The sequence below is a fragment of the Oryza brachyantha genome, chromosome 10 (assembly GCF_000231095.2).
Source record: "Oryza brachyantha chromosome 10, ObraRS2, whole genome shotgun sequence".
Taxonomy (NCBI): Eukaryota; Viridiplantae; Streptophyta; class Magnoliopsida; order Poales; family Poaceae; genus Oryza; species Oryza brachyantha.
This window is the reverse complement of record NC_023172.2, coordinates 16172714-16192472: the sequence shown is the minus strand read 5'-3', so window position 1 is coordinate 16192472 and position 19759 is coordinate 16172714. Positions and strand designations below refer to the sequence as shown.

At 42.4% G+C, this 19759-nt stretch overlaps 2 protein-coding genes, 1 long non-coding RNA gene and 1 pseudogene across 3 annotated transcripts; 2 read left to right on the top strand and 2 right to left on the bottom strand.

Moving 5' to 3' along the window:
• Positions 1 to 5105: 5105 nt before the first annotated feature.
• Positions 5106 to 9808, bottom strand: LOC102702320 (annotated as a pseudogene).
• A 282-nt stretch (positions 9809 to 10090) lies between these two features.
• On the top strand, positions 10091 to 11103 carry LOC107305151. The gene is made up of 2 exons (XR_001551256.1): positions 10091 to 10205; positions 10774 to 11103. It is a non-coding gene; the product is annotated as an uncharacterized LOC107305151 (long non-coding RNA).
• Positions 11104 to 12659: 1556 nt separating this feature from the next.
• Positions 12660 to 14017, bottom strand: LOC102710157 (probable WRKY transcription factor 35). The gene is made up of 2 exons (XM_006662580.3): positions 13607 to 14017; positions 12660 to 13525 (listed from the first exon to the last, which is right to left on the bottom strand). Exons 1-2 carry the CDS (start codon positions 13936 to 13938, stop codon positions 12973 to 12975), a joined length of 885 nt encoding a protein of 294 aa, XP_006662643.1. The 5' UTR covers positions 13939 to 14017; the 3' UTR covers positions 12660 to 12972.
• A 2412-nt stretch (positions 14018 to 16429) lies between these two features.
• LOC102701859 (probable NADH dehydrogenase [ubiquinone] 1 alpha subcomplex subunit 12) lies at positions 16430 to 19235 on the top strand. Its single transcript, XM_006662047.2, has 5 exons — positions 16430 to 16596; positions 16978 to 17004; positions 17115 to 17206; positions 17770 to 17879; positions 18863 to 19235. The coding sequence occupies exons 1-5, from the start codon at positions 16508 to 16510 to the stop codon at positions 19025 to 19027; spliced, it is 483 nt and encodes a 160-aa protein (XP_006662110.1). The 5' UTR covers positions 16430 to 16507; the 3' UTR covers positions 19028 to 19235.
• Positions 19236 to 19759: the final 524 nt, after the last annotated feature.

Genomic DNA, 19759 nt, shown 5'->3' with positions numbered 1-19759 from the left:
GTCACGGGGCATGCCAGCACACATATATACCATGCATAACTAAGCATGCCCTGCGGCCAGACTGTGAGTAGTAGCTACTGTACATGTGAGGAGGAGGAGGAAGAAGAAGAAGATAACCACCACCATCCATCCATCTTGCCAACCACCAACGGACTACTCCATTATATATGATGTACGTATTGCTATCCATCTCACATATGTATGTATGTACGTATGTTGGTTGAGGAAGAAGAAAGAAAGAAAGCAAGCACGCACGGTGGTCAATTCAATTCTTTGGTGGTGGTTGAGCGAAGCCGACCCATCTGCTTAATTTGCCTTTGCGTGCCTAGATTGCTTCCCTTCAGTTCAAGTTAGCTATGTACTGTAGCAGCTTAACAACCAAAAATGCATAACAATAGATATGGTCTGGTCGAACCAATATGGCATTTTGGCACTAGCAAAACAAGCATGCAGCTTAATTCAATTACCAGCAGCAGCTAGCAACCTGAAATATATTATGCGCTTTTAATTGTAGCTAATTAATTACCCACCAAAAGCATAAGAAGCTAGCACATATGCAGCTTAATTCAATTACCAGCTGCAGCTAGCACCTGAAACAAAAATATATAAATATCTGAACCACTTGACCTTGCTGACTTTCAGATGACTGAATAATAATCGTCCAACTCCCAGAGAAATTAAGCTGCCCCACTACCTGCTAATGCAACCACAAGACACAAGTGTTACTAGCTGGCCTACGGCTGAGCTGACTATGCATGCACCCTTGCTAGTTTAGTACTATTTGCAGTACAATAGTAGTATATTGAGTACATTACTTCTCTTGTTAAAAGTCATCGGGTAAGACTGTCACCTATGACTGAATACCACTGTATTAGTTTAAGGTCAGTCTAAGTGAAAGTTTCATAAATAATAAATAATGTGCTACGTAGATATTTTTGATGACGTGGCAACGTATTAATGAAGACAGAGATAAAATGAGTTTCATGGAGATAAAACTCTGTATGCATAGTTAACTAGATAACTTATGTCTTACATTATGTAACCCAGGAAACAACGGTGTTTTGTCCTAGTTTCAAATATTTTTAGATGATATGTCACTCTAGATAATTATATCCATAAAACTTATATTAAAAATGGTATAAGAATCAATTGTGTTAATTAGTCAGGCACGTTGGATTCGACAAGCAGCAGCTACCCAAAGCACAACCAGGACAGCTCGCAGTTACTAGTGGTGGTAGATTAATTATTAACATATCGATCTATTGATTAACAGCAACTACAATAGTAGCGGGCTAAGCTAGCTATAAGTCTATCATCTTTTTTTCTTCGACTTATACCTATAAACCAAAAATAAAAGATGATGGCTCTTAGGGTACATACAATGGTGTGATAACAGTATTCTATGCATCCATATTAGATTAATCATCATAATAATATCCTTAACTTAAGAAAAACTTAGCCACAGTCTCTTCATTCATATACTGCTCGCGCATACTCCTAAGCTTTGTGCAACATATTTTATAGAAATACTTTATACATTGGTTGCATATAACAAATATAAAATATAAAAATAATGTATTAAATATGGTAGAGATAACCAAATAGACTCATTATACAACTTGTCTAGTTTACAACAACCGTTGTACATGCCTCCACACAATAGCTAACTCTCCAAATGTTCTAAGATAGATTAAAATTAAATATATACGTGAGAAAAACATTAAAATTAACCTTGTAGCTAACTTATCGTATCTGATAACTCAGTATAAATTTATAACTAGTAATTGGGTATGCTATTAAACTTGCTCTAATGGGGTAGCACAGTTCGCTAGGATCGAGCGTTTAAAATTAAAACCGGGGAAGCACCTCTCCAACGATCTACTCTGACTTCCTTGCCAGTAGTTTTAAATAAATTGCTTCTCTGGAACTACTCCAGTTCAATCATGAGGAGGAGGGAGGGACACCATGTGAGCCACATGACGGCCAAACGTACCATGCAAATCACCTGGTTAGTTGCCTACCAAAATATCTCACAGTCAACTGGACTGGTTGTCGAAGAAAGACAAAAAAAAAAAATACACGTCACATGTACTAGTTGTCATTTACTAGTACACTTCCACATTTTATTAGGAAAATTTTTATTTTCCCTTTTAACTTCATTGCTAATTTATTAAACTTTAATATAAATTTTAAAAACAACAATCTTCCCTGATTTGAAAATCAGGTGTGACAGTACTCCCTTCGTACGTATCTTTGTTTTCGGTAAAACCAATATTAAAAATCTTAAGTATTAATTAAAAATATACATATATTTAAAATCGTAAATGATTATATTTGCATTTAGTATTTTATAATTTCAATTTTACAGATGTTAATAATATATTACGAAATTAATTACTAGTCAAAGGATAGACGTTCGAGACCATATAAAATCTAATATGCCTTATATTGCATAGCGGAAAGAGTATCATTAAGACTCGGAAGTGCTTCTGACCCCTTTGCATCGACATATATGCACAATAATCAAGTGAGTATTGACCAAATTAAACCAAAAAAGTGAGAATTTGAAAATTTTTTCGGTGCCAGGGAAGTGAGGGAGGAGTTTTTTTTTCACAAAAGCATATCATTTTAATAGATAAATCGGTTGGTTTGAATAAAAATTAAACAAAAATATTGGGGGCCTTTTCAAATCTGCCATTGGAAGCCAATAAATTTGTTGTTTTGCACGGAAAATGATTGATTTTTCAATTGTAAAATTATAGAGAAGATGTTACAAATATAGAACAATGCTAGAAAATTGATGGAAAAATGTGGAAATCAGAGGAATTCGGTGTGACCTTTGCTCTAATTTAAACATTCTCAATGTAAACACAGCATTATTCAGAATGATACAGATATCATAAATCGTAACAATGCAACATCTATATGTTTATGGCCTGGATTCACGACGATGCAGGAACATTAACAAGTTAGTTTAGAGAGTCACCTGCCGACTGCAGTGTAGTGGCAGTCATAGGTGTATGACTTAATTTCTTTTAGATAACAAGAGCATGACTTAAATAATAAGAGTTTTTTTTATCATCCGTAAGAAAATACCTAGAGAATTACATGTAGTGGTTGCCATTGTACTACTAGATACTATCTTAAGAATAATAAAAATTTCTTTTAAATCATGGTAGTTACCAATGTTACACACACAATACATTTTTAATAAGATTTTAGTAAGGCCTACGTTTTATCATTGGCCTCTGTCTCTTTATGAATATGCTAGGTGGCATACATAGCGGCATGTGCTTGTGTTTCTTCTGTCTAACAAAAGAAAACTTTAAAATTTGTGACGCCAAAGATATGATGATGTATATCATTCGTTATTTTAAAAGTATCGGGTCGTTATGAATAGTGTATTTTCTTCGATGGACTATATGGGTTGGGCTGAGGAGAAATAATGGGCATTTGGTCCATATTCTAATTTCGTCTTGTTCTTTCGGGTTGCTAAAAACACTTAAATGTCACCATTTTACCCAATTTTATATTAGATAGTGTTATAATCGTCACAATGGGATGATCATTGATATTTTATGAAAAACCAAATGACATATGTGTAAAAGGTTGTGTAACATGTAGGTTTAGTACGGTACTCCCCCCTCTAATTCAATTTTGTGTGGGTTCTAAGTGTTTTGAGTCAAGTGCAGAGTTGGCAAAATGAATAAACAGTACCATCGTACCAACTATAATAAGTTGGCCGCAATTCTAAGCCATTTCTTTTTGTTTTTTTTGGCTTAGTATGTGTTAAATACTAGATAACTGAGGAGTCAGGAAGCCAGTGTGTCTTAATGGTTGAACAAAGAATTCAAACAACCGAATAGGAATTAAAAAAAGAAGAAGAAGAAAGAAAACGGCCGAATAGTTGTTTAGTTTGTTGCTACACCTTTTTTTTTTGTTGAAATGTATCTTTGGTTCCTGTGTTAATTCATTGATATTCTCACAGCAATATTGTCCACTATTTTTGTTTATCTTAATGCTCTGAACTCAATTAATTTCAGAATTTTTTTGTCGGACAATTTGAGTATTTTTTTTGCTCGCAAATAATTCAGAAGTAAATAAAAATTATACTTCTTTATACAACAGACGGAGGTAGCAGAAGTTTCGGTGTGACTGCCACTACAAAATATTAATCAAGTTCTTCAGGTTTGGCACTAGAACTATTGTTGTTGTTCTCACTGTTTTACTGAAGGTTTCTCTTGGATGTCAAACAGAGGGAGAGTTGATAGATGAAATGGGGAAAAAAAATCTTTAAGCTAGCAACCTTTTTTTTTTTGAAAATTGGTACATATTCGTTTGGTATTGCAGCCAGTCAAAAAGAAATAAAGAACCATGTATAAATTTTGAGCCCTTTTAAAGTGCCCCATCTTACCTCTACGGAGGTAAGAGTTTCAAATCAATCTCCACCGTTAATAGTTAACTCTATATTTGTAATTTTAGGTGTCTTCGCATGTATGAATTAATAAATAAATAGTTTGAATGGAAAAAGTAACACACATCACGTAACACACCTCCACAATTAAAACATGCTTGGCAGAAATTAGGCGAATTAACTACCTATTTCACACAAAACTTATCATCGATGACTTTGCATGCCCATTTTCAGGAAGATGACTTTGCATATTGATTTACTTCTTGGGTGAAATATAGATTCACTACCTGATAATCTATTCAGACTATTCTTGGGTTGAAATATTGATTCAGGACATGGCTCGGCTCTTAATTGTCGTGTAAATTGCTGATTCACATCACACTATTCATTTACCGTTGCAACGGACTCGACTAATGTCATGAAAGAGGGAGAATGTTACGGAAGTTTTATTGTGGTTTGCTTTTTTTTTGTCTCAAACTATCACATTTTTCTGTCATCACTGGAGACCAAAGCGAACAATTATTTGTTTTCAATATAATTTGGTCTTGAGTTTTAGATGATTGAATTTTCTCGAAGATCGAGTTGAATTTTCAGGTAGTCCAAATGCCCACCCCCTACCGTCTCATCACGTGAAGGGAATGCTAGTAGGAATTTGGGCACAATTTTCAGAATTTGGGTCTTGCTGTTTGAATGTAGCATGAATAAATGCGTAAATTTCAATGCTTTATTGTTTATTCATAAAAAATTCCAGAATGAAAAACAGTGCGAACAAGATGCGTGCATTCACAATGAAGGCTTTTATTTGTGGACAAGGAGAATAATACAATAGTGAGAATGGATGGTTGTGCCGACAAGGAGATGGAGTCCGTGGAGTAGAATAGTGAGAGTGGAAGGATCAGTGCGGGTGCGGGAGCGGGACGGCGACCTTCTTGACGGTGTAATTCTTGGCAAACGCGGCGTACACCACAAAGTTTACCGCGCTGATCCCGGTCCAGAGCCAGAAGTAGTAGTCCAGATGGCCGTCGTTGAGGTCGGCGGGGAGCCACCCCTTGGCGCCGCCCGCTGTGGTCACCAGGGCGACCATGGAGACGACAAACGAGTTGACGTAGTAGCCCAGCGAGAGCGCGAGGAAGGAGAAGGCCGAGCACAGGCTCCGCATCGACACGGGGGCCTCCGAGTAGAAGAACTCCAGCTGCGCGATGCCGCAGAACACGTCGGAGCAGGCCAGGATGATGAACTGCGGGAGCTGCCACGCGATGCTCAGGTTGCCGCCGCCCCGCACGCTGCGCAGCCGCCACGTCTCCAGCACGGCCGCCACGCCAAGGCGGGCACCGCCAGCAGCCGCCCCACGCCCATCCTCTGCAGCTGCGTCAGCCCCGAGGGGTTCCCCGTGTAGCGCCTGGCGATCGGGATGACGACGCTGTCCTGGAACCCGACCCACACCATCATGAAGATCACCTCGGCGGAGTTGAGAGATGCCGCCGGCACTGACAAGGGTCCGATCCTCGTGTTCATGGCATTCCCCTGCTGCACGAAGGTGGTGGCCGTCTGCCCCAACGATGCCGCGTACAGCACGCTGGTTACCCATATCGGCACCATCCGCAGCACAATTTTCACTTCCTCCACCTGCGTTACCGAACATACCATGCTACTATCCTCCTTTATCTCCTCAAAAACCACTGCAGCTTTGTCTAAGCACCTGAATCAAATCCATATATCAATCAATATTACAATAGTAACTGAAACCATTTGACACAAATTTACCGCTTTTCCCCCATTTTATAGATGAATGAGCAATTTTAGAAGGTAACCGAAAAAGGTTCTGCATTTCTTTCTAGTGTAAAGCTTCCGTGCCTGCAAAAACTCCAGCATACACATATATTGGTTAGTTAAAGTGACAGAAGTACCTGAAGCCATCAGTATGTGCTAGTTTGACCGACTGTCCATTGCTTAAATCAGCATCATCCCCTTCATATAAGAGTGCGCTATCGACGGGAACATCCACTTTTCTCTTCTTAAAAGAGGCTACAAAGACCATTATAACATTCTTGAGTGGGCTTCCAGTGGGAAGCTGGACCCTGTACAATGGTGTTCCTGCCACAAAGGCAACCGTGGCAACAACGAGGCATATTGAGGAGATGCCGAATCCAAGAGACCAAGCAACATTTTGCTGTATCCAGACGACGACAGTGCCCGAGATGAACACTCCAAGGTTGATAGCAATGAAGAACAAACTAAAGAAAGATTGCTTCTTTTTACTCTCTTCGAGGTTTGAATCATTGTACTGGTCAGCTCCGAAGGGAAGTAACGCTGATTTGACACCCCCGGTCCCAACCGAAATAAGGTAGAGCGCAGTGAAGAACACAAAGTACTGAAACCCTGTGGCAGGAGGACATGAACTCCCATTGCATGGAGCAGGTTGTAGTGATGGGATGATAGCTGAGGCGGTAATGACAAGCAACCCCTGTTTGTGTTCATCGACATAATTTGAGCAGACATGCACATAGCATGAGCATAGATTTACATGCAAACGAATGAAATTGGTAAGCAATGCACCCACAAACGCATGGCTCTGCACTTACAATAAGATAGAATACTATGGAGATAGCAATGGTCTTGTACTTTCCCCAGTATGTATCAGCCAAAATGGCTCCAAGAAACGGTGTCAAGAACGTTGTTCCATTCCACGTATCAACATTGGCTGCATTTGAGGCGGTAGTTCCATGGAGGACGGTTCCAAGATATACTACCAGGTTGAGGGAGATGCCAGCGTAGGCAATGCTCTCCAAGAACTCAAAGGCTACATACATACATACAAGGTGGTTATTAGATAAAAAGAAGGCAGGGTAGACGCTGACATGCGTGGGAAGGCAATACTTTGCGTGGATAAGATTATATACACAAGATGAATTTAAAGTTTGTGCAACTAAAAAAGAAAATGGTTGTGACATGTGTCGTTTCCCATATTTATGTTAGTTTAGCGTATAATAATACTAGTTAATTAGTCCAGTACATATATGTGCTGATCCATGGAAGGCGGAGGAAGGAAGGTAAGAAGTGGGGGTTACCCAAAATAAGAGCAGGAGCCTTCCAGTTGAAGGGTTTGCTGTGGTGATCGGATGCCTGCAGGGAGAGCGAGGAAGACAGTCAGGAGGAATTATGGATCTACTAACATGGATGCTGTAGTGTAGTGGTGGGAAGATTCAATCCTGTAGTAGTATCCTCCTCTATTTGGAAAGGAGGAGTGATAAAAATTAAACCAGTAGCGAAAGGGGAAGAAGGAATGGCAACCTGGTGGTGGTGGTGGTGGTGGAGCAGGGGAAGCTGGGCATCTCCGCTCTCCATGCCCATCATCCAGCTCGCTCGCTCCGCTGCTGAATGGAAGGAAATGGAGACGCCAGCAGTGGGGGGAAGGAAGAAGAATGACTAGTCGGTCGGCTCTCTATCGGAAAAAATCCCAAGTCAGGAGGCAGGCCAGGTCAGGGTATTAATGCCAAAATTGATATCCTTGCCTTCTCGTACTGCTTTGGTGGTGGCCACACACGAGAAAGCGACTCAGGGCATACACAGTCTGGGCTACGCCCCCAGCACCAAGCCACAAGAAGGACACGAGGTGCACAGTCAGGGGTACTATAGCCATAGCCCAAGGTAAACTGAGACCACTGACCTGAGCCACTTGTACTCACAGTGCTAGTAGGCCCAGTCAATGCTTGAGCCCACGAAATTACGTTGATACCCCGGGCAGCATCCGGACATACCAGTGCAGAACTAGAGTATTAACCGGAAGAAATTTAACTTAACTAGTATTCATGTTCACATCCGAAACATGAAATCCACATGCCTACAGACATGCAATTAGTGTGCCAACTACAGGGAAACTCACACAGCAACACACAGTGACACAGTTTAGTACGCAGTACAAATATCGGCCGGCAAATCGCATAGAAATGACAAATTCAGTTGCAAAACACTACTTGACCGCCAAACAAATCAGGCACTGGGCGCCCATCCAGCAGACCATCTCCACTTGAACAACACCAGCAAGAAGCATATGCAGACCATCTCCACTTGACCTTGCTTCCATGGCTGGTCAGTAGTGGCCGAACAGCACCTACAGTAGGGAATGAATCAATCCAACAGAACCTATAGCAGGTCATGACCAATTCAGTAGCAAAACAAGTAAAACAAACCACTCAAACGAACAGCGCATCTCGTCAATTTCTCTTGCTTCACCGAGTCAAAATAGCATTGCAAATGAAACATCCAAAAGTAGTGGTCAATGCCGGCCTTGGCTGGTTGATCAGCTGCTCCAGATCAACCCAAAAACCTTCCCTGCTGGCTACATGAAACAATAAAAACAACACTGTTAAGCAATCCTCTATACTCAATTTTTCAGAACATGGAAAAAAATACAGCAGAAAATTAACCCAATCCCCTATACTCAATTTTTCAGCACATGTAAAAACATACAAGCAGCGAGTGTCCGCTTCACATCTGAAGCAAAATTAAAAAAGGAGATGGATCGATGGATCGGTTCTGTGTCTGCTTGCTTCAGCATGAGACAAGCAGACAGACAGATGCCTGGATCAATTTTTGGTTTCATGAGAAGGAGACAAAATGTAATGTTCTCAACCATGTCTATCTTCTGTGAGCACAACACAATTTGTACAAATACAGATGTAGCTAAATGATCGATCCGCACGTACCAGCTGTAAGTCTTCTTCATGAGTATAATGCATCCTGCTTCTTCCATCGTCGCCGACTTCTGGAGTCGCCACCACACAGCGTGTCCGCCTCCCTGCACCAGAAGCGGTGCCTTGCCCAGGCTGGCAAGCTTCCTGACCCCAGCTTGAGGTGGTGCCGGATGATGCGGCACAAAGGACGCCTGCTGGGTGGACGAGTGCATAAAACTTGGGAGGCCCTTCCAGATCATGTATGAAGCAAGTGAAATCGGCTGCCCTTGATGGATCCATCTGCACCCAAATCAGAACGACATAACAAATCACAGGGACAAAACCTAGGGTTCATAAAATCCCGAGCATACCATGAAAAATCCTCGATTCGCAAGGGAAATACCTCGTTCTTCTCGGTGGAAGGCGTCTCAATCCAGCCGTCGATGCAGGCGCCGCCGGTTGTGGCCGTTCCCCTCCGTGGCACCCTCGTCGAGCTACCTTCGAGGCGACCGACGACATGAAAGCTGCTGCTGCTCGGACACCGCCGCCGACGGACCTCACGAGTTGCCAATCGCAAGCGGGAGGGCTTGTGCCGCACTGGATGAAATCGCCCACCGCCGACTACGAGCAAGCTTGCGCGCGAGGAGGAGTGGGATTCGCAGGCAACGTTTTCGGCGAGGGAAAGAGCGCGGGTGGGAGGGTGGAATGGGGAAAAGATCGATCTGCTTTCACGCCGAAGCGACTCGATGAGGCCTCCGGCTCGCCAATGCGGCTCACGGCGCGGCTCCAGGCGTGGCTCAAAGCTGGAGATCCTGTGCCTTCAGCAGGTCATGCGGGTCTCTGCAGGCCGCTGCTTTTCGCCGAGCTGGAGCCGCGAGCCACGGAGGAGCACTGCGCGTGCTCTCAGTGGGCTTTCTATTTGTTGGGCTGGGCTGCATGGAATGGGCCTCCATCTCTATCTCCCTTCTCTTTCTCGAACAAGCAACGATGATGCGCCGCCGCCTCCTCTCCTCCGTCTCCGCAAATGTCGGTCGCCCTCTCCTCGTTCCCAGGCCCTTGTCGTTCTCCCCCTGTCACTGCCTCTCCCTCCATCCCACCCAGTCCAGATGCAGATGCAGGTGCGCCACTTCGCCGTCACCGTTGCGTGATCATGCACCTATGAAAAATTCCATCTATTACTGTTGTTATATGTTGGGTGGTGATGAGCTCCCTGTTCCTTGTTATCTTTGCAAAACTGCACGTCTCATCATGGATTCCCTTCATGCCATTTTCTCTTCCTCAGCATGATGTAGCTAGTTTCACCATGGTCCAAGGCCAATCAATCTATTGGTTCCGTGCCCAAAAGAGAGATGAATATAGTAGGCTGATTCGGTAAACCTTTCAGATGTCCCGTGACTTCAGTCTCTAGAAAGTTGTAACAAAATCTGACACCACCACTTGAGCTACCCTTCCTCCTCCTATACACTATGCAGAATCGAATCGCGAAACATTTTCCAGATTATATTGATGCATCCATGTAGGTTCATGTCTTCCAAACATGATCATCGTTACTCATAGTCACTTCTGCCGATGCATTTCTACATGAATTGTTTCGATCTATGCAATTATTTAGTTGATACTTCAGTACAATGCACACCGAGTCCGAGTTTGTGTGTGATGCTATTGTTTATGTTGTTGCATTCGAAGGAGGCAAAAAGAAGACTTCGGAAGCCTGCATTAGTCCACTTGGCTTATGCGAAAGTTATAAAGAAGCTCAACTTCTGCGGCTAGGAAATCAGGACAGACAGGATGGAGTTTGGCATGGTTGACAGATTGACGAATACTGTACCAACTGCTGCATTCCTCACGATGATTTGAATTTTTCTTTTCCAACTGCCGTTTGATGCATTCTGTCTGTTTTTGTTTTCTGCACAATATGGATGATAAAGCCCAACTGTTTTCTGCCATGTACAATCTTCATCAGCATAATAGTGGGAATGGGATAACTGGTGCCTGTGAAGAGACCAGTCTTGCACACACATTAAGGGCGTATTTGGTTTGGAGGAATTTTAATTTATAGCAACAGAAAAAAATTAGAGAAATAGATTTTTCAAAAGGTTTGAGTGGATAGAAATTTTCTTATATTTCTCACTACAACTTAAAGGAAAGGAAAATTTTCTTTGGTTTTCCTGCACTTCAAATTCTACTGAGTGTTCCTCATCCAAGATTAAGGCCCACTTAACCTGGCAATATTTTCTGATAGTTTAGATGTGGACACTCAGGGCACACATCGTAGTTCTTTTCTTCAGACTGCGGCCATTAGACTTTCTGCTCCGTTGATCATTTTGAGTTTCTGAAATGAAATCAGAGTAACTGACGATGTTGATCACTACAGAGAAATAGAGATGATCATAGCGCACACGATTGTGTCTTCTTGATCATCTGTTCCATGGATAGTGTTTGAGATGGAATTGGTCGAGAAAATCAACAAGCTATATATTTCATGCATCGTCCAGTCTCATCAGCACCCTAGTAGCAACAGGGATTGCATTGTGGTAATAAGATTCTTCTTGTCGTTTGAGCTTTTTATCTTAGCATTCGAGCCTCAGGTTTTCCTTTTAGCCTGTGTGCTCTTTTCTTCTTCTCCTTTTTCTACTTTTTTTTTTTCTTATGTGTGGGGTTAACAGTGCCCTTGGACTGAATATCGCCATCATTCACTACGAAATGCAGATTGCAACACTGCGAAGTGATGGAGATGTATAGAGATCCAGATTCAGCCACACGTCGTTGTTAATTATCGATTTGTCAGCTTGTTTGCTAGTACCCTATGTATATACTACAATCAGTCGAATGGTAAATCAAGTTATGTGTCGAGAACATCCAAGCCGGTAATAGTGTCAGCATATATAAGTTGACGGTGCTATTTGGTAGGGCTCCTCCAACTGCTCTAGGAAGGAGTTTGTTATTTGGTAGGGCCCCAACTCCTCTAGGAAGGGAGTTTGGGTAGAGCTATGGTGCTGCTTGAGCCCAACTTCCACCTATCTAGTTTTTTTTTTTTTTTTCAAATTACTCAAGTCAGCTCGCTCTAGCTTCAGAAGGCCAACATATCAAACTGGCATTTCATTTTGGCACTGTGCTCCTTGTCATCGATCGATAGCAGCAATCCAGTAAAAAAATAAAAGGCTAATATTCTCTCCACCCAAAATAAATCACTACTTTAATCAATTTTGGACAAATTAGTATTTAAATAAAATGATCTTCATGCTCATATTTATTTATCTTTCTGGTGCTAAAAAGATGTGGTAACGTACTTTCCAATAGATGCAATAATTGTGTATGCGCATATTTACTCTATTTTTTTTACTTATGAGTACTAAGGTAGTCACTTATTTTTGGGATAAAACTTAGGAATGAAATACTACTGCTCAATTAATCAGGATAAGAAATGTTCTTTAACTTTTCAAAGTTATTAATATGGCATTGACTGTTTAATTCTTTTGTGTAGGCCCAACATTATAATATGAAAGCTTTTGTTAGGATAAATTTGGTTATAACATTTTAATAAGTCCAAAACTAATTTCCTAGACAGTAATTATAGTCAGCATAAATTAACTTATGTCGAGGCATTGTAAACAATATCCTTCTGTGACTGGCAGGAGGGAGTACCGTTCAACATATTAACTAAAAAACAGTAAGAAAATTTTAAGTAAAAAAAAAAGGAGTAATGGAAGTATTGTCCGTGCACCGTAACAATTAAGCACGCTAGATTGCATTAGGCTACAGATGGTTGTGGATTAATTATAAATTAGGTCTAGCTTTCTCCCTCCGGCCGTAGAAGAAGAAGTGGTAGCATGCATGGCTAGCTAGCTAGTCGAAGAAGCCGAAGCTAGCTAGCTGTGAGGATAATTAATCTTCATGAAACAAGAGTTGTTGGTTGCTGTCAAGGGCACCCAGCTGATGCTGTTCCGGCTGCAGCAGGGAGCTGGCGGAGATCGTCATCATGTCCATGGTGACGCCGGCAAACAAGTCGGAGTCCGGCTCGCCGTCCTCCTGCTTGAGGTGAGTGATCATGGGCGCCGTAGTAGTATTAATAATAAGATGGTGGCGGTGATGATCATCATAGTGAGAGTACTGAGACTGACGATGGCTGCTGTTGTTAGAGGAGGGGCGGGTGGAGCCGGCGAGGGCGTTGCGGTGGGTGGGCCATGGGTGGTTGTGGTCGGAGGTGTAGGTGACGACGAGCATGGAGGGGTCGGCGCGGCTGCGCTCCACCTGCTTCCGGGCGGAGCAACCCTTGGAGCTGCTGCAGCGGTAGTAGCCTCTCGGGTAGGGCGACCCCTTGATCGGCTTCTGCCCGTACTTCCTCCACGCCCACAGGTCGGAGGGGACCACCTCGCCGCTCGTCCCCGCCCGCCCGCTCGCCGCCGGGATGCACACCACCTTCTTCGTCTGGCTCTTCCTGCGTGCATATATATATGCTTGGGCATGGTTAATTTCTATGGGATTGCATGCCAAATTAACAGCATATAAAATTAAATACCTTCGCTTGATTGGCGGGACATGGTGATGATGAGCAGCAAATAAGTCCTCGACGTCGACGTCCTGATCCTGAACCTGAACCTGAATCGGCGACGGCTGCTGCTGCAGTAGTGTTGGTGGCAAGAGCGCATGAAGAAGGTCGCAACAAGCTGCTGCAGGCACGGTGATCTGCTGCTGCTCATGGTCGCTGACTGCAATTAGCTGTTGCTGCTGCAGATACGAGGAGTTGTCCGCTGCTGCTGGGCCTGGCTGAAGAAGGCTTGCCCTCACCACATCCGAGAGGTCCCCTGCTTGGTCGGCCGGCGACTGCCAAAACAAGCTGTCACAGTACATGATCGAATTAATTAAAAACTACTCCAGCTGATATATTAATTGCGGTTGCGGGTGTGGCCATGCATATGCATATATACACGCCCGCCCGGAATGAATGAGAATTGAAGAAGAAGCTAGGGAAGGGACGCCAATCGATCCAGATGATAGTGCGATGGCTACAATCTAGTGTAGTAGGAGTAGATGACTAGGTAGTAGCTAGCTTAATTAGCTAGTCTTGTCATACATCAACAACAACCGATCCGGCCGGCCCGATGATGATGAGTAGTACTGTCACTTCAGCTATAGCTTCCATCTCCATCCAACAACATCCATCGATCACTCCTTTATGTATATTTCCATTTACTTTCACTAGCGGCTCCCTGTACCGTCCTGTTAATTAATTACTTTAATTTGGTTCTTATTATCTTGTTTTCTTTGATTAATTCATCTTAATTAATTTGAGTGGGCCGGCGCGCGGACGGACGGCCGGGACTGATTGATGATGAATCAATATATTGTTATGCATGGCCATGGCGGTCTATCTCAACCATCAATTCATCCATCCATTCATATATCTCCCCCCCAATTAATTCATCCAACACCATCGGTCGATCGATGTGCTATCCATCTATCTATCTATCTTGTGTACTTTTCCACATGATTAGGCAGCTTTCATCAACAGCAAGAGGGCATCGATCCATGCATGCACTCCAGATATAAAGGTACCTTTTAATTCGACGGCGTGGTTTTTTTTTAATTCAAATTAATCATATATGTGATCACTATGCAAGCAATTACAAGTTAACTAAGGAACTAAAAAATAGTCATTCTCATCGACAATAATTCTCATGTCTCATCTGTGCTATAGAAATTAATCAAAGAAAATGCAAATACATGGAAGGATCGAGCTGCTGCTAGCTAGCTAGAGTTGGATTCTCGTTTCCAAGGATTCGACGACAAGGTAGAATGAATGAATGGACAAGGGCGAATTAAAGCTATATCAGCTAGCAGACCCATGAATTACTGGTAAATTCAGAGCATAGATATGTGCAGACAGTGCAGTAGATCAGCGAGTGCAGGGACTGTGCAGGATCACAGGACTAATTAATATCGTATCCTTTACATGTTGAAAACTCAATACATATTCCACCTTTCATATTTTCTGAGATGTTTTTCTTAAAAATACTGGCACTGTAAATTTCAAACCGAGTACGTTCACTGCAGCACATCGATCGTTACAATAAGAGACATTACAGGAGAGCATGCATGAATTGTTCGATCGTTTTTTTAATGCATCCAAATGGATGCATGGTAATGGAGTAATTAAAATAACTAAACATTACTCCAGATAAATTAATGGTGATGTACTGATCAGTTCTGAGTGATTTTTTGTTTCTGGCTAGCTAGTAAGCTGATCGATATATTCAAGTATATATGATATCTATCTATCTAGGAGCAATCCGAAGTAGCTAGGTGTGCATATGTGGATAGCAACTCATCACTAGCGCACCATAGTAGTCGTATGGCGACTTGCATCAAGTAAGGAACAGAAAGTTGTTTGATTCTCCACTTCAATATGTAATAGATGGCCTGGCGATATGTGTGTGTATCGGATGTGCGGCGTTGACGATCAGCATACATGCATGGGTACGATGTACTGTACTAAATACCTAAGTGATGCGCAATAGGCTTGATTTTTCGATGAGATGATAAGTTGATCCAACGGAGCGACATTGATGATCCGAATATAACTGTACAGAAATGTTGCGCCTTAGCAATCGATCCACTAACTCTATAGACAGTCATAAACTCGACGGATATACGATCAACCCAACCATGATGGTTTTATTCGTGCAATCAATCGAGAACTAGAAAAACAAGATAAACGGCCAACTCAGATTGTGGAATAAAGACGTAGGATTAAATCAGCAAAAGTATCATATGATGGGGGTTCTGAAACGAACAAAACAACAATCTAATTGATCCTTTGATTACACGAGGAGGTCGAGGTAGAGTCAGTCTTTTCCCTATGACAAGATCATTGCAAGCACTTAGTAGTATCACAATCAATATATCATTCTTATGCAATTCCAAGAACACATTCACCTAATAATTAAGTTGGCAAGCTCAAGCACGTATGATTGGTACTTGTAACACTGATTTAGTTTGTAGACTTGGCGTAGTTATATCGTTGGTTGATATGTCATTTTTATAAATACAAACAAAATGGATATAAGTTTAGGAAAGGTTTCCACCGGCACTAGTGTTCAATCTGAAATATACTGTATGGTGGAGTACATCGCTCCAAAGGACTAGTAACATCTAGGGAAAATGCTTGGTGTACATGCATGTCAGATTTGATGATTTTTGTATTAAATTGTGCGGCACATCCGATAAATGGGCTGGAAAAAGACCCGGCCCAACAAGACAAGATTCCTCCCTCGGCTGGTGGGTTGGATCGTAGCGTAGGCCCATCTATGTCTTGTCCCGTGTGGGTGTGTGGGTGTGGTTGTCTTTCACCCACCGCCTCCTCCTCCTCCGGAGACCACCGGCACCGAGCGAGAGAGAGAAGAGGGGAGAGAGATCAGCCATGGCTGCGGTGGTGCGAGGCTTGTTGAACGGCATCAGGGAGAAGGGCCTCACCAACTTCCTCCGCCATGCCCGCGACGAAGGCTACTTGTAAGCGCTCTCCACTTGCTGCAATCCGCCTCCTTCCCCCATCTCCACGGGGCGCCGCCGCCGATCCGGCCCGATCGGATCTCCATGCCTCCCGCAACCTTAACCTTCTTCTCCTTTTTAATTATTAGTCCCCCGATCCCTCCTAGTTTCCGCTGCCCTTCGAATCGAACCGATTCCACTCGAATTAGGGTTGCTTCATGCCGCTGAACCGATTGGGCAAGGCCAGAGGGTCGATTTACTACCTGTTTTCTTCTTCTTCTTCTTCTTGCAACTCACATTAGTATCCAAATCCACCGATGCATGCCTTCTGCTTGCTCTTCTATCAAATTGAATGTTCCTGCTTTCTCTATGAGCCTCTAACTAACATCTTGTCATTTACAGCAAATGCCTTCTGGATGGAAACCTTTTGTAAGTTCCCCCTTCCTCCCAGTTCTCCTATTTATTATTTGTTTTTACAAGTACCTCTGCCGATACCACAGGCTTCAGGCTAATGTACCAGTTCATATCCCTCTTTTCAGGCAAACTAAAATCCACAATATCGGCGCAACACTAGTAGGGGTAGACAAGTTTGGGAACAAATATTATGAAAAACTACATGACACTCAGTATGGTGAGTGCTACTTACATTTGTCACAGTTCTTCCGATTTGCAATTTTACTTCAGTTCGATCATGGAATGCAATGGAATGTACCACACTACTGTGTTCTTTCTTGCTGAGAGATGGAAGATGAAAGATTTTCCGGTTTTTGTGATATTTATAAACATTGGAATTAACTACTGCAGAGTTGAAAATCTACTTTAGAAACGTGAGGCGATGAACTTCTATACTTCTTGGCAAAAAATGCACCGTTTAGTAGTTCAGTAAGCGTGCGTGTAAAAGCCGAGTAAAAATCTGCACTGCTTCTGGCCGAACGAACTGCAGCCATAGTAGCATCAAACTTAATCACACAGCAGGACATGCTATTCTGTTTCTCTTTTTTCTGTCATCGTTCTCTTCCCCTTTTTTCAACTTCTGACTTACTTTGTAATAAGTCTTAAGTGATCACCCTGGACTTGTGTGATATACATGTATTTCTAGTAGCATAGCGTTTCTTATGTTTCTTTCTATCTCCAAAGAGCTTTCTATTTCCTCCACAGAGCCTTCTAGAATATTAAATGTTGGTAACTCTGCAGGAAGGCACAGGTGGGTAGAATATGCAGAGAAAGGCCGCTATAATGCATCCCAAGTGCCTCCTGAATGGCATGGATGGCTGCACCACATTACGGACAGCACTGGGGACGAGGCAAGTTTTCTTCTTTGTGGCTGTGTTTCCTAGCTTTGGTCTGCAGAAATAAATATAAATTATGCCAATGCTTTATGTTGTGCCATTGACTTAATATATTTGGATTTTGGTAAAACATTTTCTTGCCCACAAAGGTTAGTTTTACACTTTTACTAGTGTTAAAACCAAACAGGTAGCCACTTAAACTTGGTATGTCCAGACAAGGCAAGGAAAGCCTAGCTGAAACAGATTGTGCTTGGTTATCGCTGCCCAAGTGCCCATGGTTAAATGAGGAGACATGCAGATATGTTAGCAAAAAGGGGCTCCATCGAATTTACTGTAGATGATGCAAGTTGGCTCTAGGTGTCATGTAGCCGCTGCACTCATGCACTGGATGGTTGATTAGGCGGTTAACCCCCTTGGTTGCTCTTGTGTTGTTATTTAGTACTTCCTTTGTCTCAAAATATAAGGCATATTTTGTTTTGTTAGTAAGTTGTTGGTCAACATCTTGTCCTAACAAAACAAATTATGCCTTATAAATAAAATAATTTCTATGCCTACATTCTCGTTTCAACCAATCACAAATTTCCAGCACTTAAGTTTCCTATATATTTTCCCTTCTCAACCAATCACAACATTACCCCATTTAATTCTACCAACTTATTTGGTACCCATGCAGAGCTCTAAAACTTCTTATATTCTAGGACGCAGGGTGTATGTAATATGCTTTGCCAATTTCTTAGGTTTTACTAGTTGGCATGTCCTAGGTGCCTTGGCGCTAAGCACCAGCCTTGTGACACCTAGCGCTGCCTTATTGGAACCTTGAGATGATGAAAAACTTGGTGGTGTTTATTACTTGTATTGTGCGGTGGGATGGTTGGAAATGTTATCACCTTTTAAGCTTTTATTGTTGTTATGTAATAGTTGCTGGGAAATGGGAATGTGGGTGTTTGTTTTGCTTGGGTATCGAAAGCTGACTGTGATACATGGGTCTGTTGTGGCAGCTACTGGAGCAGAACGCTAAAGCTTACATTGTGGATCACAAGGAGAACTTCTCCGGCGAGGGTGAGGAGCTGATCTACCACTCCAAGGGGCATGCTCTAAACCCAGGACAAAGGGACTGGACGAGGTACCAGCCGTGGGAACCAAAGAAAGAAGAGGCCTCCTAAGGGCGCAAATAAATCGTCATTTGGTGTCTAAAAAGATACAGCCGGCTCTTGTTTCTTGGGCTGAATCTGAATAATAAGGGTTGTCTTGGATTCTTTAGAGGAATAACTGAGAATGTAACATTATGGAGTCTGAATTCACACATATTTTTTGGTTGTTTTGATGGAGCCCTCATCCCCGTTTGAATGGAAGAGGATTAGTGAATGCTGAGATGAAATGTGCACAGTGCCAGTATCGTTGAGCATTAATGACTAATATCTTTGTGAACCATGGATTTGGGATAGAAGAAGGTCGGTGTCATGGTACGGCGAGTTGTCGTCCTGGACTGGTGGATGTGTGGAGGAAGAGGCAGCGTACGTGGTTTGATTCCGTGTCGGTAGAGAGAGTGGGGCGGAAGCGGCTGCCACGACTCCTCGTCGTCACGTCGCGAAGGTGAAGGTGAAGGCGAAGGCGGAGATTTTTTTAAAAGCTACTGTATTTAATTATATAAATAATAGAATTAATTACTATAAAATTTAAAATCTATTTTAGAATATAGAATGCTGAATTTCTATATGAATTTGTTTGGCAAAAACAACGTCTAGAAATCCAACAGCCTAAGAGCAAGTTTAACATCCAATCTAATAGTTAATTTATAGAATAGTTACAAAAACATTAATATATGGTTCCACATATTATACACATATTGCGTCTTCGAGCCCGTGCTACAACTGGCTACAAATTAGTAGCCTATT

Coding starts and splice junctions, on each gene's coding strand:
- LOC102710157 (XM_006662580.3), bottom strand. CDS start 13,938: ATGTACTGTGACAGCTTGTTTTGGCAGTCGCCGGCCGACCAAGCAGGG. Junction 13,526..13,606: donor GTCCCGCCAATCAAGCGAAG/GTATTTAATTTT, acceptor ATATGCACGCAG/GAAGAGCCAGACGAAGAAGG.
- LOC102701859 (XM_006662047.2), top strand. CDS start 16,508: ATGGCTGCGGTGGTGCGAGGCTTGTTGAACGGCATCAGGGAGAAGGGC. Junction 16,597..16,977: donor GCCCGCGACGAAGGCTACTT/GTAAGCGCTCTC, acceptor TGTCATTTACAG/CAAATGCCTTCTGGATGGAA. Junction 17,880..18,862: donor CGGACAGCACTGGGGACGAG/GCAAGTTTTCTT, acceptor CTGTTGTGGCAG/CTACTGGAGCAGAACGCTAA.